Source organism: Microtus oregoni, unplaced genomic scaffold (assembly GCF_018167655.1).
Source record: "Microtus oregoni isolate MIOR12 unplaced genomic scaffold, Mior012 000043F_ref0000047, whole genome shotgun sequence".
Lineage (NCBI taxonomy): Eukaryota > Metazoa > Chordata > Mammalia > Rodentia > Cricetidae > Microtus > Microtus oregoni.
In genome coordinates this window covers 7,794,496-7,818,549 of record NW_024543210.1, presented here as the reverse complement: position 1 = coordinate 7,818,549, position 24,054 = coordinate 7,794,496, and the positions used below count along the sequence as shown (strand labels likewise).

General features: G+C 40.5%; 1 protein-coding gene across 4 annotated transcripts in view; it reads right to left on the bottom strand.

Annotated features, from left to right (window-relative positions):
* Window positions 1-24,054, bottom strand: part of Atg2b (autophagy related 2B) — an 80,551-nt gene that overhangs the window by 1,483 nt on the left and 55,014 nt on the right. For 3 of the 4 annotated variants that reach the window (XM_041633154.1, XM_041633156.1, XM_041633155.1), the window contains 9 exons: window positions 23,812-23,913; window positions 17,211-17,289; window positions 10,239-10,446; window positions 9,253-9,322; window positions 8,452-8,534; window positions 7,719-7,840; window positions 7,130-7,284; window positions 6,301-6,450; window positions 2,695-3,867 (listed from right to left, as the gene is read on the bottom strand). In XM_041633154.1, the coding sequence (XP_041489088.1) occupies window positions 3,637-3,867; window positions 6,301-6,450; window positions 7,130-7,284; window positions 7,719-7,840; window positions 8,452-8,534; window positions 9,253-9,322; window positions 10,239-10,446; window positions 17,211-17,289; window positions 23,812-23,913 (1,200 nt within the window). In that variant the 3' untranslated portion in view covers window positions 2,695-3,636. Of the gene's footprint in view, window positions 1-2,694; window positions 3,868-6,300; window positions 6,451-7,129; window positions 7,285-7,718; window positions 7,841-8,451; window positions 8,535-9,252; window positions 9,323-10,238; window positions 10,447-17,210; window positions 17,290-23,811; window positions 23,914-24,054 lie in introns of those variants that run through there. The other variant, XR_005972414.1, reaches the window with a different exon arrangement.

The window sequence follows — 24,054 nt, the reverse complement described above, 5'->3', positions numbered from 1 at the left end:
TGTACAGAGGAATATTCTTATTTACATCCAGAGTTGCCATAATTAGGAGAGTCAGGATTCTCAGCAAAGACAATGGCTGTGTGAGATGTTTTAACATCTGAGACAGGCAAGGAGGATCCACAGAAAAGATGAACTTGGTGCCTACAAACTCCATGAAAAAGCAAGCATCACAGTGGGACCAGCAGGCTACACAAACAAGGCTAGACAATTCCAGCCAGAAAAGTGAGGCAGCCGAGTAAACACCTTTGTGAAGGGAGAGGCCAGCCCCAGCCCTGTGCACGGTGCCAAGTGCCCAAGTGTAAGGGAGCAGCTGATCATACAGTCACACCCTCTGAACTCCAGCAGATAGACAGCACCCTGATGCTTACTACAAAGCGAATGACTTGCCTAATCCCAGCGCTGGCTAGAGAAGACCAACGTGGACCTCTGAGTCCTACCCCTACAGGAAATGAAGAGATTCAAAACAGGAAATGACAAGACTCAAAAGATTTCTCATTCACAATTTCTGTCTAGGAAATGGAGAACGCTTCTGAGCAATGCTGGCTGGCCTGCAACTGTGCACAAAGGGAAGTGTGCCCAATACAATCCTGAAAATGGCCAAACAGAGGCTGGCATGTGACATACTAATGTTCTTACAAGAATAGTGGCTATACCTTCCTGTAAACCAAAATAAAACTTCCTGATAAAAAAGGAAATCATCAATATACTTCTCTACACTATACAAATAATCTTCCTTTTCACCCTAAGGTGCAAACATGTATTTGACTTTGATACCAAGTGGTCCGTCCGGCCGCAGACAGAAGAATGTCACCCCTGTGTTCAGTCCTTCCAAGGGACTCTAAACTCTACATCCCCAGTGGGATGTGAAGGGAGGCAGGGAAGAAGTGTTTCCCCCTGTCCCCAGAACCCTGGAATCAGAGGGACTGAATTCAACATGGACAGAAGTAAAGCAGACTGGCTGTTTATGCAGCATTTTACACATTTATCATTTCAATTAGGACAATCAATGGTTAACCCTGAAGCCATTTATGGCAGGGTAGAATCCTCATTTCCAATTCCAATAGTGAAAACACCCAGGTGCCAGTCCCGAGTCACAGGACACCCAGGGAGGGGCAGGGGCCCTGGATAGGCAGCCACTGGAGCAGACACAGCTGATTGGACTAATAGGGGTCCTGCAGTGGCCTTCCAAGGGACACAGGACAGGAGGCAGGACAGAAGGGCCCAGGTACTCAGGAACACTGCTACTTGGATTCTTTTTCTTACAGTGACTTTTACATTTTAAGAATACTGATGACAAATATATATTCTTCTAAGTAGGAATTCAAATTTCCTAGAAACCTCATTAAAATGGAAGCCTACTGCTATGATGTCCGGCTCAGGGTGTGAGGACAGACAAGAGGAGAGAAGTGGAGGCTCACAGCCAGTCCCATGTGGCAGTCCCATTGCTGTGGTCTCTGTTTCCATAGGCAATAGTCAACATCTGGCCCAACTGAGTGATCTCGAGCAAGCTTGCTTCCCTGATTCCTTGGGGAGACTCTGTGAACCTCAGTAGCAATGGGTGAATACCTGCAGCTTACTCCAGTCATGCTGCCAGATCAGGAAGGTGTCACTCTGAGAGTAGAGATCTGAAGTAGCCCACAGCTGCCATGGTGTGGCACAGCCACGGTGTCCATGGCCACCAGACTCACAGGACGCGTCTGGGCACTCTACTGAGCACAGAGGCACACACCATTATTTGTGCTTATGCCAACATACTACATGTAGTCACAACAGTCATGTAACTTAGAAGTGTTCAAATACAGACAAGTCCTCACCAGGGCCTGGATAAATGCACACAGCCCTGGAGACCGAATCAACATCTCTGGCAAGGTAGAGAAGGTCAACAGGGAGAAGCAAGAGATGACATCATAAAGATACTTGTTTACATGGCTTCATTAATTTAACTAGTTAAAAGAAAGAGCTGTACACAGCTCAGAGGTCAAAGGGGACATTACTTCCATGTACCAATTCTCACTGACCTTAAACATAACTAAGAAGGAGACGTAGGGTGAAGTCTGACCAAATGCACCAGCAGCACATACTGCATGTTTCATTAGAAGGGCAGAGTGGCTAGCCAGTCATGGCAACACATGCCACTACTACCTGCGGTGTCTGCCCAGGGCCGTATCAGACACCTGCCCCACTTAACAAAAACAGAAGAGCCCACCATGAGGTCCCATGAGGTCTACCAGTGGCTGCTGAGATCTGTTTTTTTTTTTTTTTTCAATTTCACAGCAAAGGAAATCAAGCTTATGCAAATGTATACAATGCTACTTTTGCAAACTCTGGAGCCTGGATTTGGGGTTGGCACTGCCTTCTTGTTCAGAGCTTTCAGAGTGTGAGACTGCCCTTCCTTTTTCACCTACAAACTGGAATGCAACTGTGGCATCCACTTCACCCTGATACCCACCAACACTTTAGAAACCATGAGGGGACAGCATGCGACTCTAAACAGGGATGAATACAAATTCCTGGTTTTCTGTTGGGTCTTTAGGCAGACTGCAAACATTACCCCTTTTCTCCTTAACAATGTGAGATACTAACCACAATCAATTCTGAGAAGTGTCTCCAAATATCCCACTGTCAATCATTAACATTGCACCAATGAATATGCTTTCAGAAAAAACAAAATATTCACAGAAGTATACAACAATCTTACCTTTAAATAAAAATACTTTATTCATTCCTGACATGTTATCAAAATGTACAATATTAACCAAGTAAAAATGGTACTTTGAATTAGCTGACTAGGACATATTTGGAGCATTTTTAATTAACTTTCTAAGAATAAAACCCACTTCCAGTGTCACTTACCACACACCTTAATAGTCTGCATTGTGTACTTAACAATGGATACAGCGCCCATCAAAGAACACACAGCTGCACTTGGACACAGAAACTTACTACATTTGGGTTACCTTCCTTTCCAAAATCTGTGAGACATCTTCACTTCTTTTTATGTCTATGTAATCTTGTAAATGACAGAGAACACAGTACACCTGGCATTATATTACACACACACACACACACACACGCACGCACGCACGCACAGAGGATAAAGTGCAGCACAGCAGATCTCGTCTGTGACACTCACTTTCTCCAGGTGAGCTGAGCAGCTGGTCCCTCAGGGAGTCGAGGCCCTGCTTTATCAGACACTGGAGCCCTAGCTGCTTTGCTTTCCCTGTGGCTTCTCTCAGCAGCATCAGAAGTGTTGAAACTGAGTTGAGAAATCAACTCCCCAGAACTACAAGTGTGCTCCAATATTTTTCTTTAGCACTCAACACTGTTTACAAAGATGTTCCCAATGAGATCTTGTCAGTAACAAGTACGATTATAGCCACTTTAACGAAAGCAAAGCATTTAGCACGGCAGCAATCTCTACTGACCATGACACCAGACACCTGCCACTTCTGTAGGCAAGTGCCAGGCCCTAAAATGTCACAAGGTTTTGGCTGCATGTGTTTTGACAAAGAATTATTTAACTAAAAACTGCTTTTGTTCCTGAGATGAGCACATAAATTAGACAACTCTCTATGAAGCTGCCACTAGGACCCCCGCTCCTTAGCTCCACACACTCTGTGGGTCACACTGGAAGCCTCAGTCCTCCCCGTGGCGCCATTTCTGTGACTCGTCCTGCCGAACATCTGGTCTAATTTGGTTTCTCATGCCACCTAACACATTGGATGTTGCTTCGGTGGCTACAATTAGAGGCTTGACCACTGCCGGTGGGATCTGGCGCAGAACTTCACCCACAGCGCCGGTGACCCCTCTGCTCTCGTGTTCTCGAGCTGCTGTCTCATAAATGGTATGAGCCGTGTCTGCAATTCCCTGCAGAGGGTGGGAGGCAGAAAAGAGGAGAAAAGGTCAGAAACTAAGGTGCCACATGTCACACTTTCACACTTAGCCAAAATGCCTACAACTAGACCAGAACAGAAAACTAGGAAAGCAGCCAGCCGCCCTCACTCTGCTCCCTAACAGGGTCCCAGCTGTGAAGGAATTGGACTCACCATGGCAGCATTTCTCTGCAACACTACTGTGCAGACAATGGTGCTTAGTCAGTCCCAAGCAAGGAAGCCCACAGAAACACATCATAACCTAAAAGAAACTTCTGGCCCAACGAATCCCCCTAGCTAAATACAACTCTGCAAAGAGGGCCTCTGGAGTAAATGCTCTTGACAGAGAACCGCAGTGAGGATTCCTCTGATGCAGCCCAAGAAAACTTAGATCCACTCAGTGCTCAGAACACATGTACTCTGCCTACAATTATGAGCATGTCTTAGAAAAGAAGCATGGAACATATCCAATTAAGATAAAAATCCAAATCAAACACTTTACGGGGTTACACAGAAACTTCCGAAACCGTGAGTGGGCGCCTACAGTGGACCCACAGCTTCAGCAGCGCTCCACCCCTGTCACAACTGCTAAGTTTTGAGCTGAATGCACGCATGCTGGGCCGTGACAGAGCCCAACTTCATAGGAGTTCAGGATGTGTGTCCTAGGTAAGGGATCTCAAGGAGGGGCTGTCTGGATTAGAGGGCCTCTGCAGAGATTATCTTGATGACCTCAACTGAATAGGGAAGGCCCGCCACAGCTACTGTGGATGAGCAACTCCTGGGCAGGGAATCTCCAAGTGGAAAGGACGAAGCAGACCCAGCAGCATGTGCTTCTACACATTTCATCCTTTGACTGCAGATGCCATCTCCAGTTGCTCTAAGTTCCTGCTGCCTTGATTTCCCCAACATGACACACTGTGCTCTGAACTGGGAGTTAAAATAAACTCTTTCTGCCTTAAGTTCCTTTGCTCAGAGTATCTACCACAGCAACAGGAAAGACACCAGGATGTCACAGGTGTGGAAGTGTATGTCCATAACCTCAGCACTGGGGCTATGGATTGGAAATAAGAGAGGAAGAACTATACTTCAGACACAGTTCCCTGGGACCCCAAAGGCTACTTCTGTGCCGTGAGGATGGCTACAACATCTGACTGCTACCAGAATATGGTTAGAAAGCAAATCTAATGAATCCCAAGTAGAATGACCACAAACACCGCGTGTCATGGCAGGAAAAGGAAAGAGGCCTGTGAGTGTCTTGCCAACACTTGGAGAGCACCAGGCTTCACCAGCACAGCTGGTAGGCCGCAACACAGGGCACCTGCTGCTAAGCCTTGTGGCCTGACTAGATCCCTAGAACCCACAAACAGGAGAGAACCAATTCCACACACTGGTCCTTTGACTTCTACATAAACACTGTGCCATATGTCCCCCACAAAACAAAAATAAACAAAAAAACCCAGAAAAGTAAGTAAATAAAAGTAAAAATCTAATGTGGAGATTCCCACAGTTACCACTAGCCAATTTTATGGGACTTCTTGCACACATGAACACAGACACAGCTAGAAAATATTCCCAGTTCAGTGTCACACAGGGAACAAAATGGGAACTAAATGCCCACCAAGAGGAAAACATGGATGGCATATTCCTACAATGAAATACTATGAGACCATTTAAATGATATTATGTGTTCATGGATGTATCGTGAAAGTGTTACAGGATACACAAAACACTCTTTATGCTAATTAAAATATAAACACTGCTATGTTCGGCTTAGGAAGACTTACACAATCTAACTGTAAAACTCTGTCTAGAAAAGCTGTGACAACTTCAGAACAGTGAGGGAAGCAAGAGGAAAGCACCGACTCAGCAGCAAACACACTACATTAAGCTACACTCACTACCTGGCTTTCTTCTGCTTTCCACATACCAGTCACATGCTACCATTAGCAGCTTACATGCCATTCCCAACGATTCTTCTAAGACATTAAAGTCAGCGAATACTCTTTGGCTAGTTTCTATGTCAGCTTGGTATAGGCTAGGGTCACTTGGGAATAGTACCTCAACTGAGAAATGCCCCCACCAGAATGGCCTGTAGGCAAGCCTATGGAACATTTTCTTAGTGATTAATGGGTAGGGCCATCCCTGGACTGGTGGTCCTAGGTACTATAAGAAAGCAGGCTGAGCAAGTCATGAGGAACAAACCAGTAAGCAGCTCCTCTCCATGGCCCCAGCATCAGCTTCTGCTTCAGATTCCTGTTTGAGTTCCTGTCCTGACTTCCTTCAGTGACAGATTACAGTGTGGAAGTATAAGCTGAAATAAAGCCCTTCCTTTCCAAGTTGCTTTTGGTCACGGTGTTTCATCAGAACAATAGAAACCCCAACCAACAAACAGAGAAAGCATGCAAGCCAATTCTGACTTGCTACATACCTCTTTTACAACACTGTAGGCCTTGGCCACACCTTCCCTCAGGTCCACTGGCTGGTGGGCTAAACGGTGATGAGGAAATCTCTTTGCCTTCTTAGGTTCAATAGAAAGGGTACCTGGAGACACCATGTCATAAGCAGTCTCTGCTGCTGCCTGGGTCATTTTGTCAAAAGGGAGAAATTAATTAGAAGATAGTCTGGAGCACTGGGCACCAAAAGTGTGGCAGTGCTCTCCTGTAGGGTATAGAGAACCCACACACAGATGGCGCCTCTGCTTAAACGTCCATAACAAGAGCTTAGGACTTTCACACGTGAACAGGGAAGGTAAGCTAAAAGCTCGCATCTGGATTGAGCTGACCTACTCAACCCCTTCCTTTTATTATCCTATGTAGCAACTTTCAACACTTCTGTACAACCCTATTACATGTTCTTAAACTTAGCTCTGATCCTTTACATAGATCAGTGAAATAAACCCCCTGCTGACTTAATAACTGTTATTTTCTTGAAATATGCAAACAGACTTGGCAAGTTTGTTACCTAATGCTCAGTACTAGATAGCTAAACAACTACCAAGCACCAAACAAAGTGTGGTAGTGCACACCCGTACACCTGAACCCTTGGAAGGCCGAGGATATAAACTATAAGGACAGTCTGGGTTACTATAAGGACAGTCTGGGTTACATGGCAAGATGTCTCAAAAACAAAATAAAACAAAACTCAGTATGATAGCAAATCATTATAAATGAGATGTCTACCCTCAACATTTCACACATCTTCATGGGAGCTGCTATACAGGGCTCATCTGTCCAGATGAGGCAGGCAGGGAATAGTACCTGTATGGTTTGAACCATTCTGTTTGTGAGTTCTAGAGCAGCCATTGCAGTTGAGGTACCAAAGGAAGCAGCACCTCTCTGGAAGCCTCTGACGATGCGGCCATCCTTCCGGTACTGCTCGATTGGCAGCCACACCAAGTCTTTGAGGCCTTGCACTAGACACAGAAATCACAATGATAACTGTAGGCGACAAGAGTCTAATCCGTTGGCTCCTTGTCTCATTCTCACCATGGTCCCCAAAGGCCAGGCTTCCCAAAAGAAATACAGGCTAAGCCATATATGTGATTGGAAGTATTCTAATAATTTTCTCAAAAGCAAACTTAAATTTAATATTTGTAACCCAGATATATTCAGAATATTTTCATTGTAATATAAAGTCACTATAAAAATTATACGTGTGAGTGTGTGTGTGTGTGTGTGTGTGTGTGTGTGTATGGGGGGAGCCCAACCCTGATGGAGGTTCTGACCCTAAAACTAGGGGTAAAGTTTTATGTTCATGTTAATATGCATGTAGGTTTTAAAAAAAATGTTCTTTTAATAAACTCTTACGGTATCTGTAACTCCAAAAAGATTTAAAAAGACAACTCACCTAATTGAACTAGTGAATGCATAGGCCCAACACCTCCTAGGATTCCTGGTAGCTGGTTCTTCTTAATGTCAGTGAGCCATTCGGTGATTGCATATGAGAACAATTTGTCAATACCTAGCAAACTGGAGGAAATGAGTGTCAAGGCAAAGGAGGAATGGAGGCACACACCTAGGACTTCTCCTGTGTGGAAACTACATAGCACAGGGGCAAAACACTACAGATGCTCCTAAAATGGCAAAACATTTTTATATCATATAAATCAGCTACTAAATTCCCAATCTAAATCTGTGTGTGTGTGTGTGTGTGTGTGTGTGTGTGTGTGTGTGTGTGTCAGAGAGAAGACGAAAGACAAAGATTGACAAAGCTCAGGAAGCTTGCACAAGTGAGAGTGTCCTCCGCTGCTCTTATATCTTGATCCCCCATGGCTAAGGTACAGGGTACTAACCACAACCACATCTGTGAACCCAAATTCTTGTAACCAATAAGCCAACTTACAGCTTTAACAAGTTATCTTAAAATATCCTAAAGGAAAAATATTTTCAAGAAATACTACTCTGTTCCAACCGCTTCCACACCCTCAAAACAAACATTAATGCCAGATCAGTAAGGTCCGCCAGAGCTGTGCTCTCTGCAGAAAGCACAGGGCAGGCGAGCAGCTAGCAAAAACACTCCACTTTTATCTCTACAGCAGCTTAGGCCTCACCTTAAAGTCTCGGCAGGTCAGCCTACTCACCCGTGCCTATAGAAGAGCCTCTTCAGCTTTAGCTCAGAACAGTTCAACTGGGCCAGGCCAATCAAAATCCCAGCCAGTGTTCCCTGAAATAGGAAGAGAGGTCAATTAATCCATAAACTAAGGAGAGACTCCACATTTAACATAGCTGTTACTGGGGAAGTCCAAGCAATATTCTTTTTGTTGGGCGGGGGGGTTTCGAGACTGGGTTTCTCTGTGTAGCCCAGGCTGTCCTCAAACTCAGAGATCCACCTGCCTCTGCCTCCTGAGTGCTGGGATTAAAGGCGTGCACCATCACTTACTTTCTACGACCTGGCTACTCAATATTCTTTAATGAAGATAAATACTTAAAATAATTATAGAAGGAAAATACTTCAGAGAGTTACAGAAAAAAATGTATTTTATATGGTACAACCCACTATACCAGCTAATGATCAACAAGTATGAAATTTCACTTATAGTGCTTAACATTTACTTAGAAGCACATAAAGTTGCTGGCTTCATGTTAGACACATGTACATGCATAAAGCATGACAGCAACAACTTCATCTGTTATATTTTTTTTCTTTTTTTAACTGAATCTATAAGAGACACAGAGAACACTGCTAAGATGGCTCAGAGGGTAATGATGACCTGAGTTTAGTTCCCAGATCCCACACTGTAGGAGAGAACTGGCTCTCATAAGTTGTCCTCTGACTTCCACACAAGTGCCTCCTCTCCTCATGCATTCACTCCCTCCATAAGAAATAGATGCAATTTTTAAAAGATAATTTTACATTACATATTCACGCAAAGTGTCCACACCTGGTCCATTGACACATGTTTGCCATGATAGTCAAGCCGAATAGGAACTTCTGCCGTGAATCTGAATTCTCTGATGGGGGGGAGCAAAGGGAGATAGTTATATTCAAATTACTAATCATAAAATTAGACCTAACTGGTTAAAATGAAAAATCAAACAAAACCTCAAAGTAAATTAGAAGCACATCTCATGTCCTAAATACGAAAGAATGCCCTTTAGCTCCACTTTCTCTTAATCGCGACTAGACAGACAATTCTATTGTAGTTAAATGTTGTCACAAATGCCTTTTCTTAGTTTATTAAATGCTTATTCTTAAAAAAAAAATGTTTACATATTCTCGTCATATAGAGGACAAATCAATAAAAGTGGCCTCAAACATCAACAAGAAGTAGATAGGAGAGGCAAGAAGCCCATTCCCTGCTCAGTGTGAGCAGAGACAGACCCTGGCCTGGCCCCTGCTGCTAACAACTACATGGGATTCAAGTACAGATGTCTCAGCTCTCTGAGCCTCAATTCTTCATCACTGTAAAATCACCCTGGCAAATTTCGGTGAGAATCTGTGAGATGAGTGCTTGTGAGTAGACGTGAATATACTAACACTGGGAATTCTGGGGATGAGTAAACTATACACTGTTGATATATGGCCAACAACACAGTGAGCTGTCTTCCTACAGCTGACTGGAAACTGAATGCTCAGAACCCAAACCATGATTTTCCTCAACAGCATAAATGCTAATGGCTGCACACCAAACCACCTCAGAAAAGCCCCCTGTACTTACAATAAAATGGCAATGTATTATCTATTGCAGGGTTACTCTGCACAAACAAGGAGCGATAGTTAGACAGATAGTTATGCAAACAGGAGCATGAGGCGCATAGCAATGTGAAGGACCACTGATGGCCCTCATGCTTGTCAGTCCACTGACACACTCCAGAGCCATCATTAACTCCATAGAACGTCATTTGTTAATAAAATTAATATACTTACCTAAAAAACACAGGCTGGTCACTAAATGAAGCTTCCTCAGCTGAGAAGTCCTTCTCCTTCAGTCCACTAGCCCCCTCCACTGAATTGGCACTACGGTTTGAGGAAGGTTGCTTTGGCCCAGGGAAAGAAACAACTAGATTTGGCTCCTTTGAGGTACTCAAATGCCTTGGCAAACTGCAGGTGACATCAGCTCCAGGAGACTTTGTAACTGCAAACAAGAGGGGTGCATTTGAAGGCAGCTCTAAGACGTTCAAGCACCATGGCAATCGATACTGATCAGTCTGAGTGCTACACAGAGAAAATGTAGCTCCTATTACAGAGAAAATCTGTTCCCACCCTTACATCACTACTGTTACACACCCATTCGTATTAATTAACACAGAATGTACATATATGCATAGAAATAAGCTCTGCAAGTATATTCTTAAAAATAACACACAGCAGTTAAAATCAGTCTAAGTACATCCAGTCCTGATTTAGCAATAAGCTAACTTAAAATTCTTCCACCTCACAATGGAGGTGTGTACATTCTGTAAAAACCGTACTTGGGACCTACCCATCCCCCAACCTCAGAGAAACTCTGAAGCACAGACTGCAACTGCACAGAGCCGACCAAGAACAGCTCCTAGGACACAGGCAGCAACTGCAACAATCAGTCCAAGAGAAGACCCTTGAGTCACAGACACCAGCTGCAAGGATGGGACCAAGAGGCAAAGACACAGCTGGCAAAAATTGAAAAAAGTGATGGGTAGGCGCCAAAGCAATTTCATTCAACAACCTAAAAGCAACATGGTAACACCAGAACCCAGTGGTCATACAACATGAAAACCTAATTATCTAACCCAGAAGAAGCAGAAGAAAAATCTTAAACATAATTTTATAAAGATGATAGAGGCACTTAAAAAGGAAATAAAAAATTCTCTTAATGAAACGGAGGACAAGACAAACAAAAAACTGAAAGAAATCAGTAAATATCTTAAAGAAAACCAAGAAACAACAATCAAACAGGTAAAGCAAACAGATCAAACAGTTCAAGACTTGAAAAGAAGAAAATACAAACCAAGGAAATTCGGGAAATGGAATATCTGGGTAAATGAACAGGAACTACAGATGTAAGCATAACCAACAGAATACAAGAGATGGAAGAAAGACTATCAGAAGCTGAAAATATAATAGAGGAAATACATTCATCAATCAAAGAAAATGTTAAATCCAACAAAATCTTAACAAAAATCATTCCGGAAATCTGTGACACCATGAAGAGACCAAACCTACAAATAGGGATGGAAAAAGAATAAGAACTCCAACTCAAAAGGCACAAAAATATATTCAAGAAAAATCATAGAAGAAAACTTTCCCAACCTGAAGAAGAATATACCTATGAATGTACAAGAAGCTTACAGAACACCAAATAGACTGGACCAAAAAAATTCTCCTCACCTCATCATATAATAATCAAAACACAAAACACACAGAATAAAGAAAGAATATTAAGAGCTGCAAAGGAAAAAGGCCAAGTAAAAATATAAAGGCTGACCAATCAGAATTACACCCAACTTCTGAATGGAAACCATGAAAGCCAGAAGGTCTTGGACAGATGCGCTGCAGACACTAAGAGACCATGAACGCAAGCCCAGACTGATACAAGCCAGCAAAGCTTTCATGCACCATAGATAGAGAAAACAAGATATTCCATGTTAAAACTAGATTTAAACAAACCTATTCATAAACCCAGCCTTACAAAAATGACTCCAACCCAAGAAAGCTAGCTGCACCCACAAAAACACAGGCAACAGATAACCTCACACCAGTAAAGTCCAAAGAAGGGAAACACAAATACTACCACCGAAAAATAACAGGAATTAACAATTACTGGTCATTAATATCTCAGTATCAATGGACAATTCGCCTATAAAAAGACACACTAACAGAATAAAGATGAAAGTAAATCCAACCTTCTGTTGCATCCAAGAAACACACCTCAACCTCAAAGACAGACATTACATCAGAGTAAAGGTGTGGGAAAAGATTTTCCAATCAAATGGACCAAAGAAATAAGTAGGTGAAGCTATCCTAATATCTAACAAAATAGACCTCAAACTAAAATCAATCAAAAGAGATAGAGAAGGATACTTCATATTCATCACAGAAAAAATTCACCAAGATGAAGTCTCAATCCTGAACATCTACGCCCCAAATGCAAGAGTACCTGCATATGTAAAAGAAAAATTACTAAAGCTTAACATACAAACATCTAACCCCATATAGTAATAGTAGGAGACTTCAACACCCAAACTCTCACCAATGGACAAGTCAACCAGACAGAAACTTAAATGGAAAAAAAAAAAGAATAGATGTCATGACTCAAATGGACTTAACAGACATCCACAGAACATTTCAACTAAACACAAAACAATACATTTTTTCTCTCAGTACCTCATGGAACCTTCTCTAAAATTGATCACATACTCAGTAACAAAGCAAACCTCAAGGAATAGTGCCCTGTGTCTTATCATATCACAATGGCTTAAAGTTAGAATTCAATAACAATACTAATTGCAAAAAGCCTACAAACTCATGAAAATTGAGCAGTGTTCAAGTGAACCACCCCTGGGTCAAAGAAGAAATAAAGAAATTAAAGACTTCCTAAAATTCAATGAAAATGAATGCACAACATACCCAAACCTATGGGACACTATGAAAGCAGTGCTAAGAGAAAAATTCATAGCATTAAGTGCCTACATAAAGAAAGTAGAGAAATCTCACACTAGCGACTTAACAGCACACCTGAAAGCTCTAGAACAAAAAGAAGCATACTCACCCAGGAAAAGTAGATGATAGGCAATAATCAAACCGAGAACTGGAATCAATAAAATAGAAACAAAGGAAACCATACAAAGAATCAATGAAACAAGGAGCTGGTTCTTTGAGAAAATAATTAAGATTAAAAAAAACCCTTATCCAAACTAATCAAAAGGCAGAGAGAGAACATCCAAATTAACAAAATTAGAAATGAAAAGGAGTACATAACAACAGACATGGAGGAAATCCAGACACTTAATATATCATACTTCGAAAACCTGTACTCCACAAAATTGGAAAATGTAAAATAGACAATTTTCTGAACAGGTACCACATACCAAAATTAAATCAATACCAGACGAACAACTTAAATAGACTATAGCCTGTAAGGAAATAGAAACAGTCATCAAAAGCTTCCCAACTAAAAAAGTCCAGGGCCTGATGGTTTCAGCACAGAATTCTACCAGAACTTCAAAGAAAAGCTAATGCATAGGCTTCTCAAATTGTTTCACATAATAGAAACAGAAGAAACATTGCCAAACTCTTTTTATGAGGCTATAATTACCCTGATACCCAAACCACACAAAGACTCAAACAAGAAAGAATTATAGATTAATCTCCATCATGAACAATGATGCAAAAATACTCACTAAAATACTAGTAAACCAAATGCAAGAGCACATCAAAAAACTCATCCACCAAGATGAAGTCAGCTTCATCCTGTAGTTGCAGGGAAAATTCAACATACAAAAATCTATCAATGTAATCCACCATATAAACTGAAAGAAACAAAAACATCATATCATCTCATTAGATGCTGAAAAAGAATTTGACAAAGTGCAACAGTCATTCATGATAAAGGTCTTGGAGAGATCAGAGACACAAGGAACATATCTAAACATAATAAAAGCAGTATACAACAAGCTGACAAGCCAACAACTAAATGGACAGAAACTCAAAGAAATTCCACTAAAGTCAGGAACAAGACAAGGCTGTCCGCTCTCTCCATATCTCTTCAACATAGTTCTTTTTTTTTTTTAAATTTATTTATTTATTAAGGATTTCTGCCTCGTCCCCACAACCGCTTCCCATTTCCCTCCCCCTCCCCCGATCAAGTCCCCCTCAACATAGTTCTTGAAGTTCTGGCTTGAGCAATAAAACAACAAAAGGAAACCAAAGGGGGTAGAAATTGGAAAGGAAGAAGTCAAACTTTTGCTATTTGCAGATGATATGATAGTATACATAAGTGACCCCAAAACTCTACCTGGGAACTCCTACAGCTGATAAATACCTTCAATAATATGGCAGGATACAAGATCAACTAAAAAATAACCAGTAGCCCTCCTATATACACGTGATAAAGAAGTTGAGAAAGAAATCAAAGAAAGATCACCCTTTACAATAGCCACAAATAATATAAAATATCTTGGGGTAACACTAAACAAAGAGTGAGACACCTGTTCGACAAGAACTTTAAGTCTTTGAAGAAAGAAACTGAAGAAGATACCAGAAAATGGAAAGATCTCCCATGCTAGTGGATAGGTAGGATAACATAATAAGAAGGGCAGTCCTACTGAAAGTAATCTATCAATTCAATGAAATCCCCCTCAAAAATCCAACACAGTTCTTCACAGACCTCAAAAGGACAATACTCAACTTCATATGAAAAAACAGGATAGCCAAAACAATCCAGAGTCATCACCATCCTTGACATGAAGCTCTAATATAGAGCCACAGTAATGAAAACAGCTTGGTATTGGCATAAAAACAGGTTGAAAAATGGAATCGAATTGAAGACCCTGATATTAATCCACATACCTATGAATACTTGATTTATTTTACAACGAAGCTAAAATTATACAATGGAAAAAAGAAAGCATCTCAACAAATGGTGATGGTATAACCAGATGTCAATATGTAGAAGAACACAAATAGATCCAAATCTAATTCCCATAAACAAAACTCAAGTCCAAATGGTTTAAAGACCTCAAATTAAATCCAATCACACTGAATCTGATAGAAGAGAAAATGGAAGCAATCTTCAATGCATGGGTACAGGAAACCACTTCCTAAATATAACACCAGTAGCGCAGACACTGAGACCAACAATAAATAAATGGGACCTCCTGAAACTGAGAAAAGGACATAGTCAATAAGACAAAAAGGCAGCCTACTGAATGGGAAAAGATCTTCACCGACCCCCCCCCATCAGAAAAAGGACTGATATCCAAAATAAATAAAGAACTAAAAAAAACTAGACATCAAAATACCAAATAATCCAATTAAAAAATGAGGTACAGATCTAAACAGAATTCTCAACAGGAGAATCTCAAAGACACTTAAGGAAATGTTCAACATCCTTAACCATCAGGGAAATGTAAATCAAAACGATTCTGAGATACCATCTTACACCAGTCAGAATAGCTAAGATAAAAAACACCTCTTATGTTTTGCTTATGTTATGTTTATGCTGGAGAGGCAGAATAAGGGGAACACTCCTTCCTCCACTGTGGTGGGAATGCAAACTTATACAATAACTCTGGAAATCAGGGTGGCGATTTCTCAAAAAATTGGGAATCAACCTACTTTAAGACCCAGCAATACCACACTTGGACATATACCCAAAGGATGCTCAATCATACTATAAGAACATTTGCTTAACTATGTTCATAGTAGCATTATTCATAATAGCCAGAACCTGGAAACAACCTAGATAAAGAAAATGTGATACATTTACACAATGTAGTACTACTCAGTGGTAAAAAAAGAAAAAAGAAAAAAAAAAAAAAGACCGACATCTTGAAATTTGCATGCAAATGGATGGAACTAGAGAAAAAAAAAAAACCATCCTCAGTGAGGTAACCCAGACCCAGGAAGATGGGCATGTACTCACTCATAGGTGAATACTAGCTGTAAAGCAAAGGATAATGAGCCTATTGTCCATGACCCCAGAGAAGCTAGGTAACAAGGAGAACCCTAAGAAAAACATACATAGATTCCCCTGGAAATGGGAAATAGATCTCCTGAGAAAATTGGGAGCATAGGGGTTGGGGGAGAAGGAAGGACAGGAGGGGAGAAGGAAGGGAAAAAGGAAGGGGAAGGGGAGAACTTGAGGAAATAGGATGGTCAAGATGGCAGAAGGACAGAAACAGAGAGCAAGGAAAGAGATACCTTGACTGAGGGAGCCATTATGGGGCTAGTAAGAAACCTGGCACTAGAGACATTCTCAGGAATCCCCAAGTATGACCCCAGCTAAAACTCTAAGCAATGGTGGAGAGGATGCCTGGACTAGCCTTGCTCTGTAGTCAGACTGATGACTATCTTAAATGTCATTATAGAACTTCATCCAGCAACTGACTGAAGCAGTGCAGAAATCCACAGTGGAGCACTGGGAGGAGTTCCGAAAGTCCAGTCAAAGAGTGGGAGGAATGAAAATATGAGCAAAGAATCAAGACTATGATGGGGACAGCCACTGAAACAGCTTACCTGAGCTAATGGGAGCTCACTGACTCTGGCCTAACAGTGAGGGAAGCAGCATAGAACCAAACTAGGCCCTTGAAATGTGGGTGACAGTTGTATGGCTGGGGCAGACTGTGGGAACACTGGCAGTGGTACCAGGATTTATCTCTACTTCTTGAACTGGCTTTTTGGAATCCATTGTCTTTGGAGAGATACCTTGCTCAGCCTGTATATAATGGGGAGGGCCTTGGTCCTGCCTCAAAGCACTGTGCTAGACTTTGTTGATTCCCTATGGGAAGCCTTGCCTCTCTGAGGAGTAGTGGATAGAGGGTAGGAGTGGGGGGAGTGTGAACTGGGATTGGTATGTAAAATGAGAAAAGATAGTTTAAAAAAAAAAAGAAAGAAAAGAAAGACAAAAGATGGTATTTGGAATACGAACTCCGAGCTTTTCCTAGCAGTGTGCAGTTCTGTGCTCTTGTAGTGTTTGTTGGGTGGCCACCACCAGCCACAGCTCTTTAGTCAGCAGTCGCTAGGGAAAACAACCAATACTCTACAATAGTGTGCTGCTGCCATCACTAAGTGGGCTCCAGGCACTAGATTCATTTCTGAGCTACAATACTCAGCTTACAAAGGCATTCTGAGGATGTGACCCCATCCTGAGTAAGGCCTCCATACACACCACAGAACACTCAGACTGAACGTGTTAAGTACCTTCTGGATCTGGAGTCAAGAGAAGCTCCACTTCTGTAGAAAGACTTGTGAAGAAATCCTTGAGGAAGAACAAAGCGTCCTGGAATGGAGACAAGTCACTGTCACTAACAGGACAGTCTGCAGGCTGTATGCACCAGTCACCACTGCACAGCAGTCACTGCACTTCTCGTCGGCTCGCCCACCACTCATCTCTTCTTGTCACACACATACAAGCCCAGCATCCCTATTATTTTTTACAACTATGAAAAAAAAATACAAACACAGAAAAAGTAAAATCTAAATAGCTAGGAATGGGCAGGGTGTGGTGGCACCCGCCTTTAATCCCAGCAGTGGTCTATATGGAGGTCAACCTGGTTTGTGTCGCAGGTTCCAGGACAGTAGAGACTACTCAGACCCTGTCTCAAAATAGAAACAGAAACAAAACAAAACACAAACGACTAGGAAAAATTTCTAAATCAAAGTGTATTTTTGTTTTCTTTGCAAGAAAATGTTCTCACTTGCTCTTAGCATGTGTTCTCATTCTAAGTCAACAATGGTAACAACACTATTAGCAGCAGATGGTATATCTTACATATTTACCTTGTGCCACTATTCCCTAGAACTTATTTCTTCTTTAATCACTATATTGCCTTAAGACAGTTCCTTCATTGAACAAGATATTCAAAATGGGAATTTGAAGCTGTGTGTGATGGACATGCCCATAAATCCAACATTTAGGAAGCTAAGGCAGGAGGATTGCCAAGAATTCAAAAATGCCTCAGCTACATAGCAAATTACACATTAGCCATATTAGAGCAAGACTTTGTCTTTAAATAAATAAATACAAATGAAATCAGCCACTCAATACAGTCTTTTCTGCAGTCATATATGAAAAGCAAAGGTATTGGCTCTGGGCTCACACCCCTCCAGTTGCCAAAACACTGAACTGACAAATGCAGGGCATAAAACACAAAATTGAAAGCCTAAGTCCATTCTTTTCTATCCTTCCCTCCATCAAAAACTCTAAATTCTATAAAAAATTAACACTGTATCCAATACAATGTGACTGTGAGGTACATGGTCACAACGTTGGTTCACAACAAGAAAGTATGACTCCTAGTTTCCAATGATGTGGGATGTCCCTTCTGCACATGTGTTGCTTTTATTGGCTGATGAATAAAGCTGTTTTGGCCAATGGCTTAGCAGAGTAAAGCAAGGTGGGAAATTTGAACAGAGATATATAGAGTAGGCAGAGTTAAGGAGACACCATGTAGCTGACAAAGGAGAAAAATGATGAATCTTACTGTAAGCCACAGCCTTGTGGCAATACAGACTAATAGAAATGGGTTAATTTAAGATGTAAGAGCTAGCTAGAAATACACTTGAGCCATGGGCCAAACAGTGTGGTAATCGATATTGTTTCCATGTAATTATTCAGGTCTGGGTGGTCAGGGAACAAAAAAGCAGTCTCCATTTACATAATGGTGTCCCATGTGGGGCAACATACATCCACATAAAGCCTAAGAAAGCTTTAAAAAAAGTGCTTCTAGGCCCACAAAAAAACAGGAGTCAATTGGAGTTTCATGGTAACCACATAGTTTCAAATAGGCTCTGTTTGTTGGCAGCGAGCAGAGGTGTGGCACCTTTCAAAACAAGGCTTCCTAACTCAGAGTTAGCAGCAAAAACTGCATGGCTTGCTTAAGAGCCAGCTTCCTGTTTTGTGCTGGTGACAAGTACAGCTCTGACTCTTTCGAAAGGTAGTGCTATGGAGCACTTAAATGGGGTTTGTGAGCAGCATGGTACAAATTGCTTTATGGTGACAGAGACCCACTACATCCCTGTAGTTGGGGCAGTGAGCTGGCTTGCTGAGCTGGCATGTTGGACAAGGCAGAGTCAAAAAGAAAAGCAGCAGGTTTAGTCTTAGCCATGCTGCTTAGTATTTTAAAAAGCACTCCTAGTTAAAAAAAAAAAAGAGAGAGAGAGAGAGAAAGCATTATAGATTCAGACAAAAAAGACCTCTGAATGGCTCACAGTGTTGAATTGATATACATGGGCTTAAGAGAGAGAAAGCAAAGAGTACAGACAGTCATAGATTAAAGGAGTAAAAATAATAAAATAATTAAAAGGTAATAGAGTAAAATGTCTTGTAAATATGGAAAATACACAAAGAGTCTGGCTTATGTATATTATTGTGTTTTCTTTGAATTTTTTGACTATGAATGAGCTAACTACAGAGAGACATGTCATTGTACAGGCTGCTAAGCTAAACCAACAAACAAATTTTGAAGGAATCTTGACTTCAAAATTTGAGTCTAAGGATATGTTACTTTGGAAAAGGGATTCTGCTTTTGTTTCCACAGAAGATGAGAACCTGTGGATTCCTTCTAGGCCAATGTGGTTTGATGGAATAAGTCCTGCCAAAAGGTCTCCAAGAACCCTAAAAATACATTGTCCAACAAACAGCAGGAAGCAGTTTGGAGAAAACAAAACCTAAATTCTTAAAATGATAGTTCCGAAATGTTTGTTTTCAGTTAAAGGGGGATATGGTATAGAAATAAATACTTTGCGTTGGTATAGATCTTGGTCTATTGATACAGATTTAAGATTGATTTTGTTACCTGTGTATATGTATTTCTGCTCTTGTTTAAGGTACTGTGTTTATACAGCTTATTTAAAATGTAATGTATATTTAAGAAATACAGATTAATAGTCATCTATAATAATCAAACCTTTAAATATGTTAGGTTTGCTAGATATACAGAGGTATATTTCAGTTAGTCTTCAAAGACCTACAGAATATGGCATTTAAAATGTTTTAAGAACTTAGACTTTTCTCAATGAGACATGCCTGCCTCTGGCAGCACCAATTACTTCAAGAAGATGATGGGCATCAAAGAAGCTCCTTATGGAATTTTCTAGTCATTTGAGCAAGAAGCTGTTCTTGCATGGACTGCTTGATGATATGCTGTATGAACTGGACATTGAGGACCCACAGAAAAATGACTGCTGAAATTGTCTAAAACAGGTCAGACATTCCTTCAGGGTTCCTGCTTCATGAAAGACTCTGCCAGACATTCTGCAGGATACAAAAGAAAGTGACTAACTGCCAATATAGATGAAACAATCTTTGAAATTTCTTGCTTCATGGAAAAGTCTGCCAGATACTATGGGCCTGTCGGCTGAAGACTGATGCCCCAACGTTACAAAAGAACTTTGGGTGACTGCCCAGGCAGTGAGATGTCTCCATCAATTCTAGAGTTTTAGAAGTTGCTTACAATGCACTTCTTGTTTACTTAAGTAATATTATATTCTCCTGGGGTCTTTGATGGAGTTGAAGACAGATATAGTAAGAGCTTTCCTAAGTTTTGATAAAAGATAAATTAGATAAAAAACTTTAGATATAAATAGACTAAATATTATAACTGTGTAATTCTTGCTTGATACCTGTTTTGTTATATGCAATTTTACTTTGTTAAAGTTAAAACCTTCCTTTTTAATTAGAAAAGGGGTGATGATGTGGGATGTCTTTCTGTATATGTGTTGCTTTTATTGGTTGTTGTGTAAAGCTGTTTTGACCAACGGCTTAGCAGAGTAAAGCCAGGTGGTAAATCAAAACAGATATATATATAGAGTAGACGGAGTCAAGGAAACGCCCATTAGCTACCACGGAGAAAGATGCCAGAACCTTACCAGTAGGCCATAGCCTCAAGGTGATACATAGATTATTAGAAATGGGTTAGTTTAAGATATAAGAGCTAGCTAGAAATATACCTAAGCCATTGGCCAAGCAATGTTGTAATTAATATTGTTTCTGTGTGATTATTTGGGTCTGGGCAACCAGGAAACAAATAGTCTTTGCTTACATCCAAGAATTTAGTTACTTGCCATCCCATTTATATTTAAATAATGCAGGTGACAATATTCTAGGTAATATGGTGCCTAGAAGTCTGAGATAATTCCACCAATACCTGGTTCTGAGGCAAGTAGCAGGTTCACAGAAGGCTCATTATTGTGTCATGTTCAGTACATGTACATGTACCTGTACCTGGCACTGTTTACACTGTACATGCTTATTACATGTTCATATCATACTCAGCATTGTATGTTAACTAACAGGATATAAAATTAAAGTTGTAAATGTTTTAATTCCAAGACTGTTCAAAAAAAAGGAAAATATTAAATATAGATTTGTTCTTGAAGAAAAAAAGAAATACTAAAGACACACTAGAAACCCTGGCTCTTTTATGATGTTCCTTTTACTGCAGTATTTACATTTTGCTGTGAAAACAGCACATCAGAAACGCCTCACAAGAGAAGATTCAGCGATGGTTAATAAGAATGTGAAAAGAGGCTACACAGACAACCATCAAGGAACCCCAAATGAAGATACAGAAACACTAAATATAACATCAAAAATTTAAAAGATGACAGAACCAAGTTTGGCCAGGACAAGAAGCAACCAGAATACTTATTGGCTACTACTGGGAAACAGTTAAGTAGCTGCTCATAGTACCTGAAGGACCTAGAAGTTCTGCTTTTATTTACTACACGTATGTAGATGCATGTACGTATATGTGAAAAAATACACACACATGTACATTACCCAAGTGAAAAGAAAAATATGTCCATAAACACTTCTATACAAATTTGACAATGGCCTCATTTATGAGCACTAAAAGTGAGTGTGAACCAGCAGGCAAATGGGTAAGCTGGGGCACATGTGTGGTGGGTGACACCTACAAAGTCAAGCTGTGACACAGAGGAACCCCACAGACAATCCAGAAGAAGGAAACCAAATGTGCTTCTGTTTATACAGAGCCACAGCCAGGAAAGATGTCACCCTGAGGTGAGAGGAAAACTGATGGCTGTTTGGAGATGGTGAGGCCCAACTACACAGGGGAGAAAAGATAAGGCATTTCAGCTGACAGAGTAGCTAGCAACTCTGCAAGAAAAACATCTATCTCCACTGCAGGCTTAACATCTCTACACTTCATAAGAGTATTTTAGCATAATCATTTAAAAATTTAAAATTTAGGTTCAGTATTCAGTGTTAAACTTGGACTGTAAAACATTTATACCTAGCCTGAGGTTCTATGATAGAGCGGATTAATAGTACTGTGTTAAAGAATTACTTTAATGCCATGCTCACTCTGAGACACAGGATGATACCATGCAGCCATACAATTTCTATTTTCCTCACTGTTTTCTCTAGGATTAATATTTGTCCCCTTTTAAAGTAACTGTGCTTTATAGTTCTACAGAAGGAACTACAGTCGATATTAAAGAAATTTGAGCTTGCTAAGTTTGATAAGGCCATGCAATAAAGATGATTCTGAGTCAGTCTTCTAATGGTAGGAATTTCCACAGGTCAATTTCCCGATAAATATTTCACTATATATCTAGTAAGTTGGCACATGGATAAACTGAACTAAAATAGAAATATCAAGGGGACTGGAGAGATGGCTCAATGGTTAAGAACACTTGCTACATTTGTAGAGGACCCAAGTTTGGATCCCAAGGCCCATACTGGGCAACTTACAACAACCTATAACTCCAGTTCCAGGGAATCTGAAGCCCTCTTTTGGCTTCTGTAGGCACCTATACACATTGTGCAAATGCTCACATACATACATACTACATATATACATACATACACTACATACATACACATAGAAATACACATAAATAAAAATAAATCTTTTAAAAATATGCATATCAAAGTTATTTTCATAATGAAAACTACGAATCTGAAGTCTGACCAGCTCAGAACCTGCAAGCATTACATACATACCCAATTTTCTCTTGCAAAGCCTCTCAGACTGGTCCTGCCCTGTTTACAGTTTGAGCACTTATTTCAATTGATGTCTGAGATGTCTATCGTTTGCTATAGATTATCCAAATTTTATTTAAGTGACAACATCAAAAATCAGTATTACTTAGGCAAATGTACAATGCTATCCACACATATGCCAAATCTAAAACTATGAAAGGTTTAACAAGAGATTTTGCTATTTTATAATTCCAGGTATGTTCTGCAGCTGTTGCTTGCTTCTGCTAATATCCATGAATGTTCACACTCCTCATCCACAGCATAAGATACCAGGTACTAAATTAAATGTTCTCCATACATTGTCCTATTTAATGCTCATCATGCACGTATTACTGCCTCTGTCATTAAAGCAAAGCCCAAGGAAATTTGATAGGATACTTGTCCCAACATAAGAAAAGGATTTTCTTTACAACTTCCCATAAATCTGTTTATATTATGGCCTCTTTACTTATGGCCCCATTTACTATTTTGGTATTTCGCCTAGCACAGAAAAATTCTCTTGGAAAATCTGTAACACCATCTCTTCTAACATTTAACACATCCAGGAGCCCTTTAAGTCTCTAAAATTATGATGCCTGAGTTAGGTGTCCACATGGAGTGGAAAAAAGAACTTAGTCCCATATCACACATATCAGCATGAAATGGAGACGGCACCATAAGGTCAGACTTCAAACTGTACAAATGACTCTGCCCTACAGCGTCCCAACTCTCTCAGAAGTTCAGCTGTACTAAATAGACATAGATACTCCCTTACTTTAGTCCTAACTGCACCAATTTGCACACAACACAAACCTGGTCGATATTGAGGCGAAGCGGCATCAGTGACACCCTCAAGCAGCATTCCTGCGGTAACCTACCAGACTCTGGACGGACGTGCAATGCTTTAATTGTCAACTACAAGAAAGAGATAAAAACATTTTCCCTGGTGACATAATGACCTTGCTCTCATTTAAAAAAAATTTAAAGAAGTAAACAATCATATTGCCAGCTAATAAAAATATCAGAATTTTGAGTTTTGAGGCCAGCCTGGGCTAG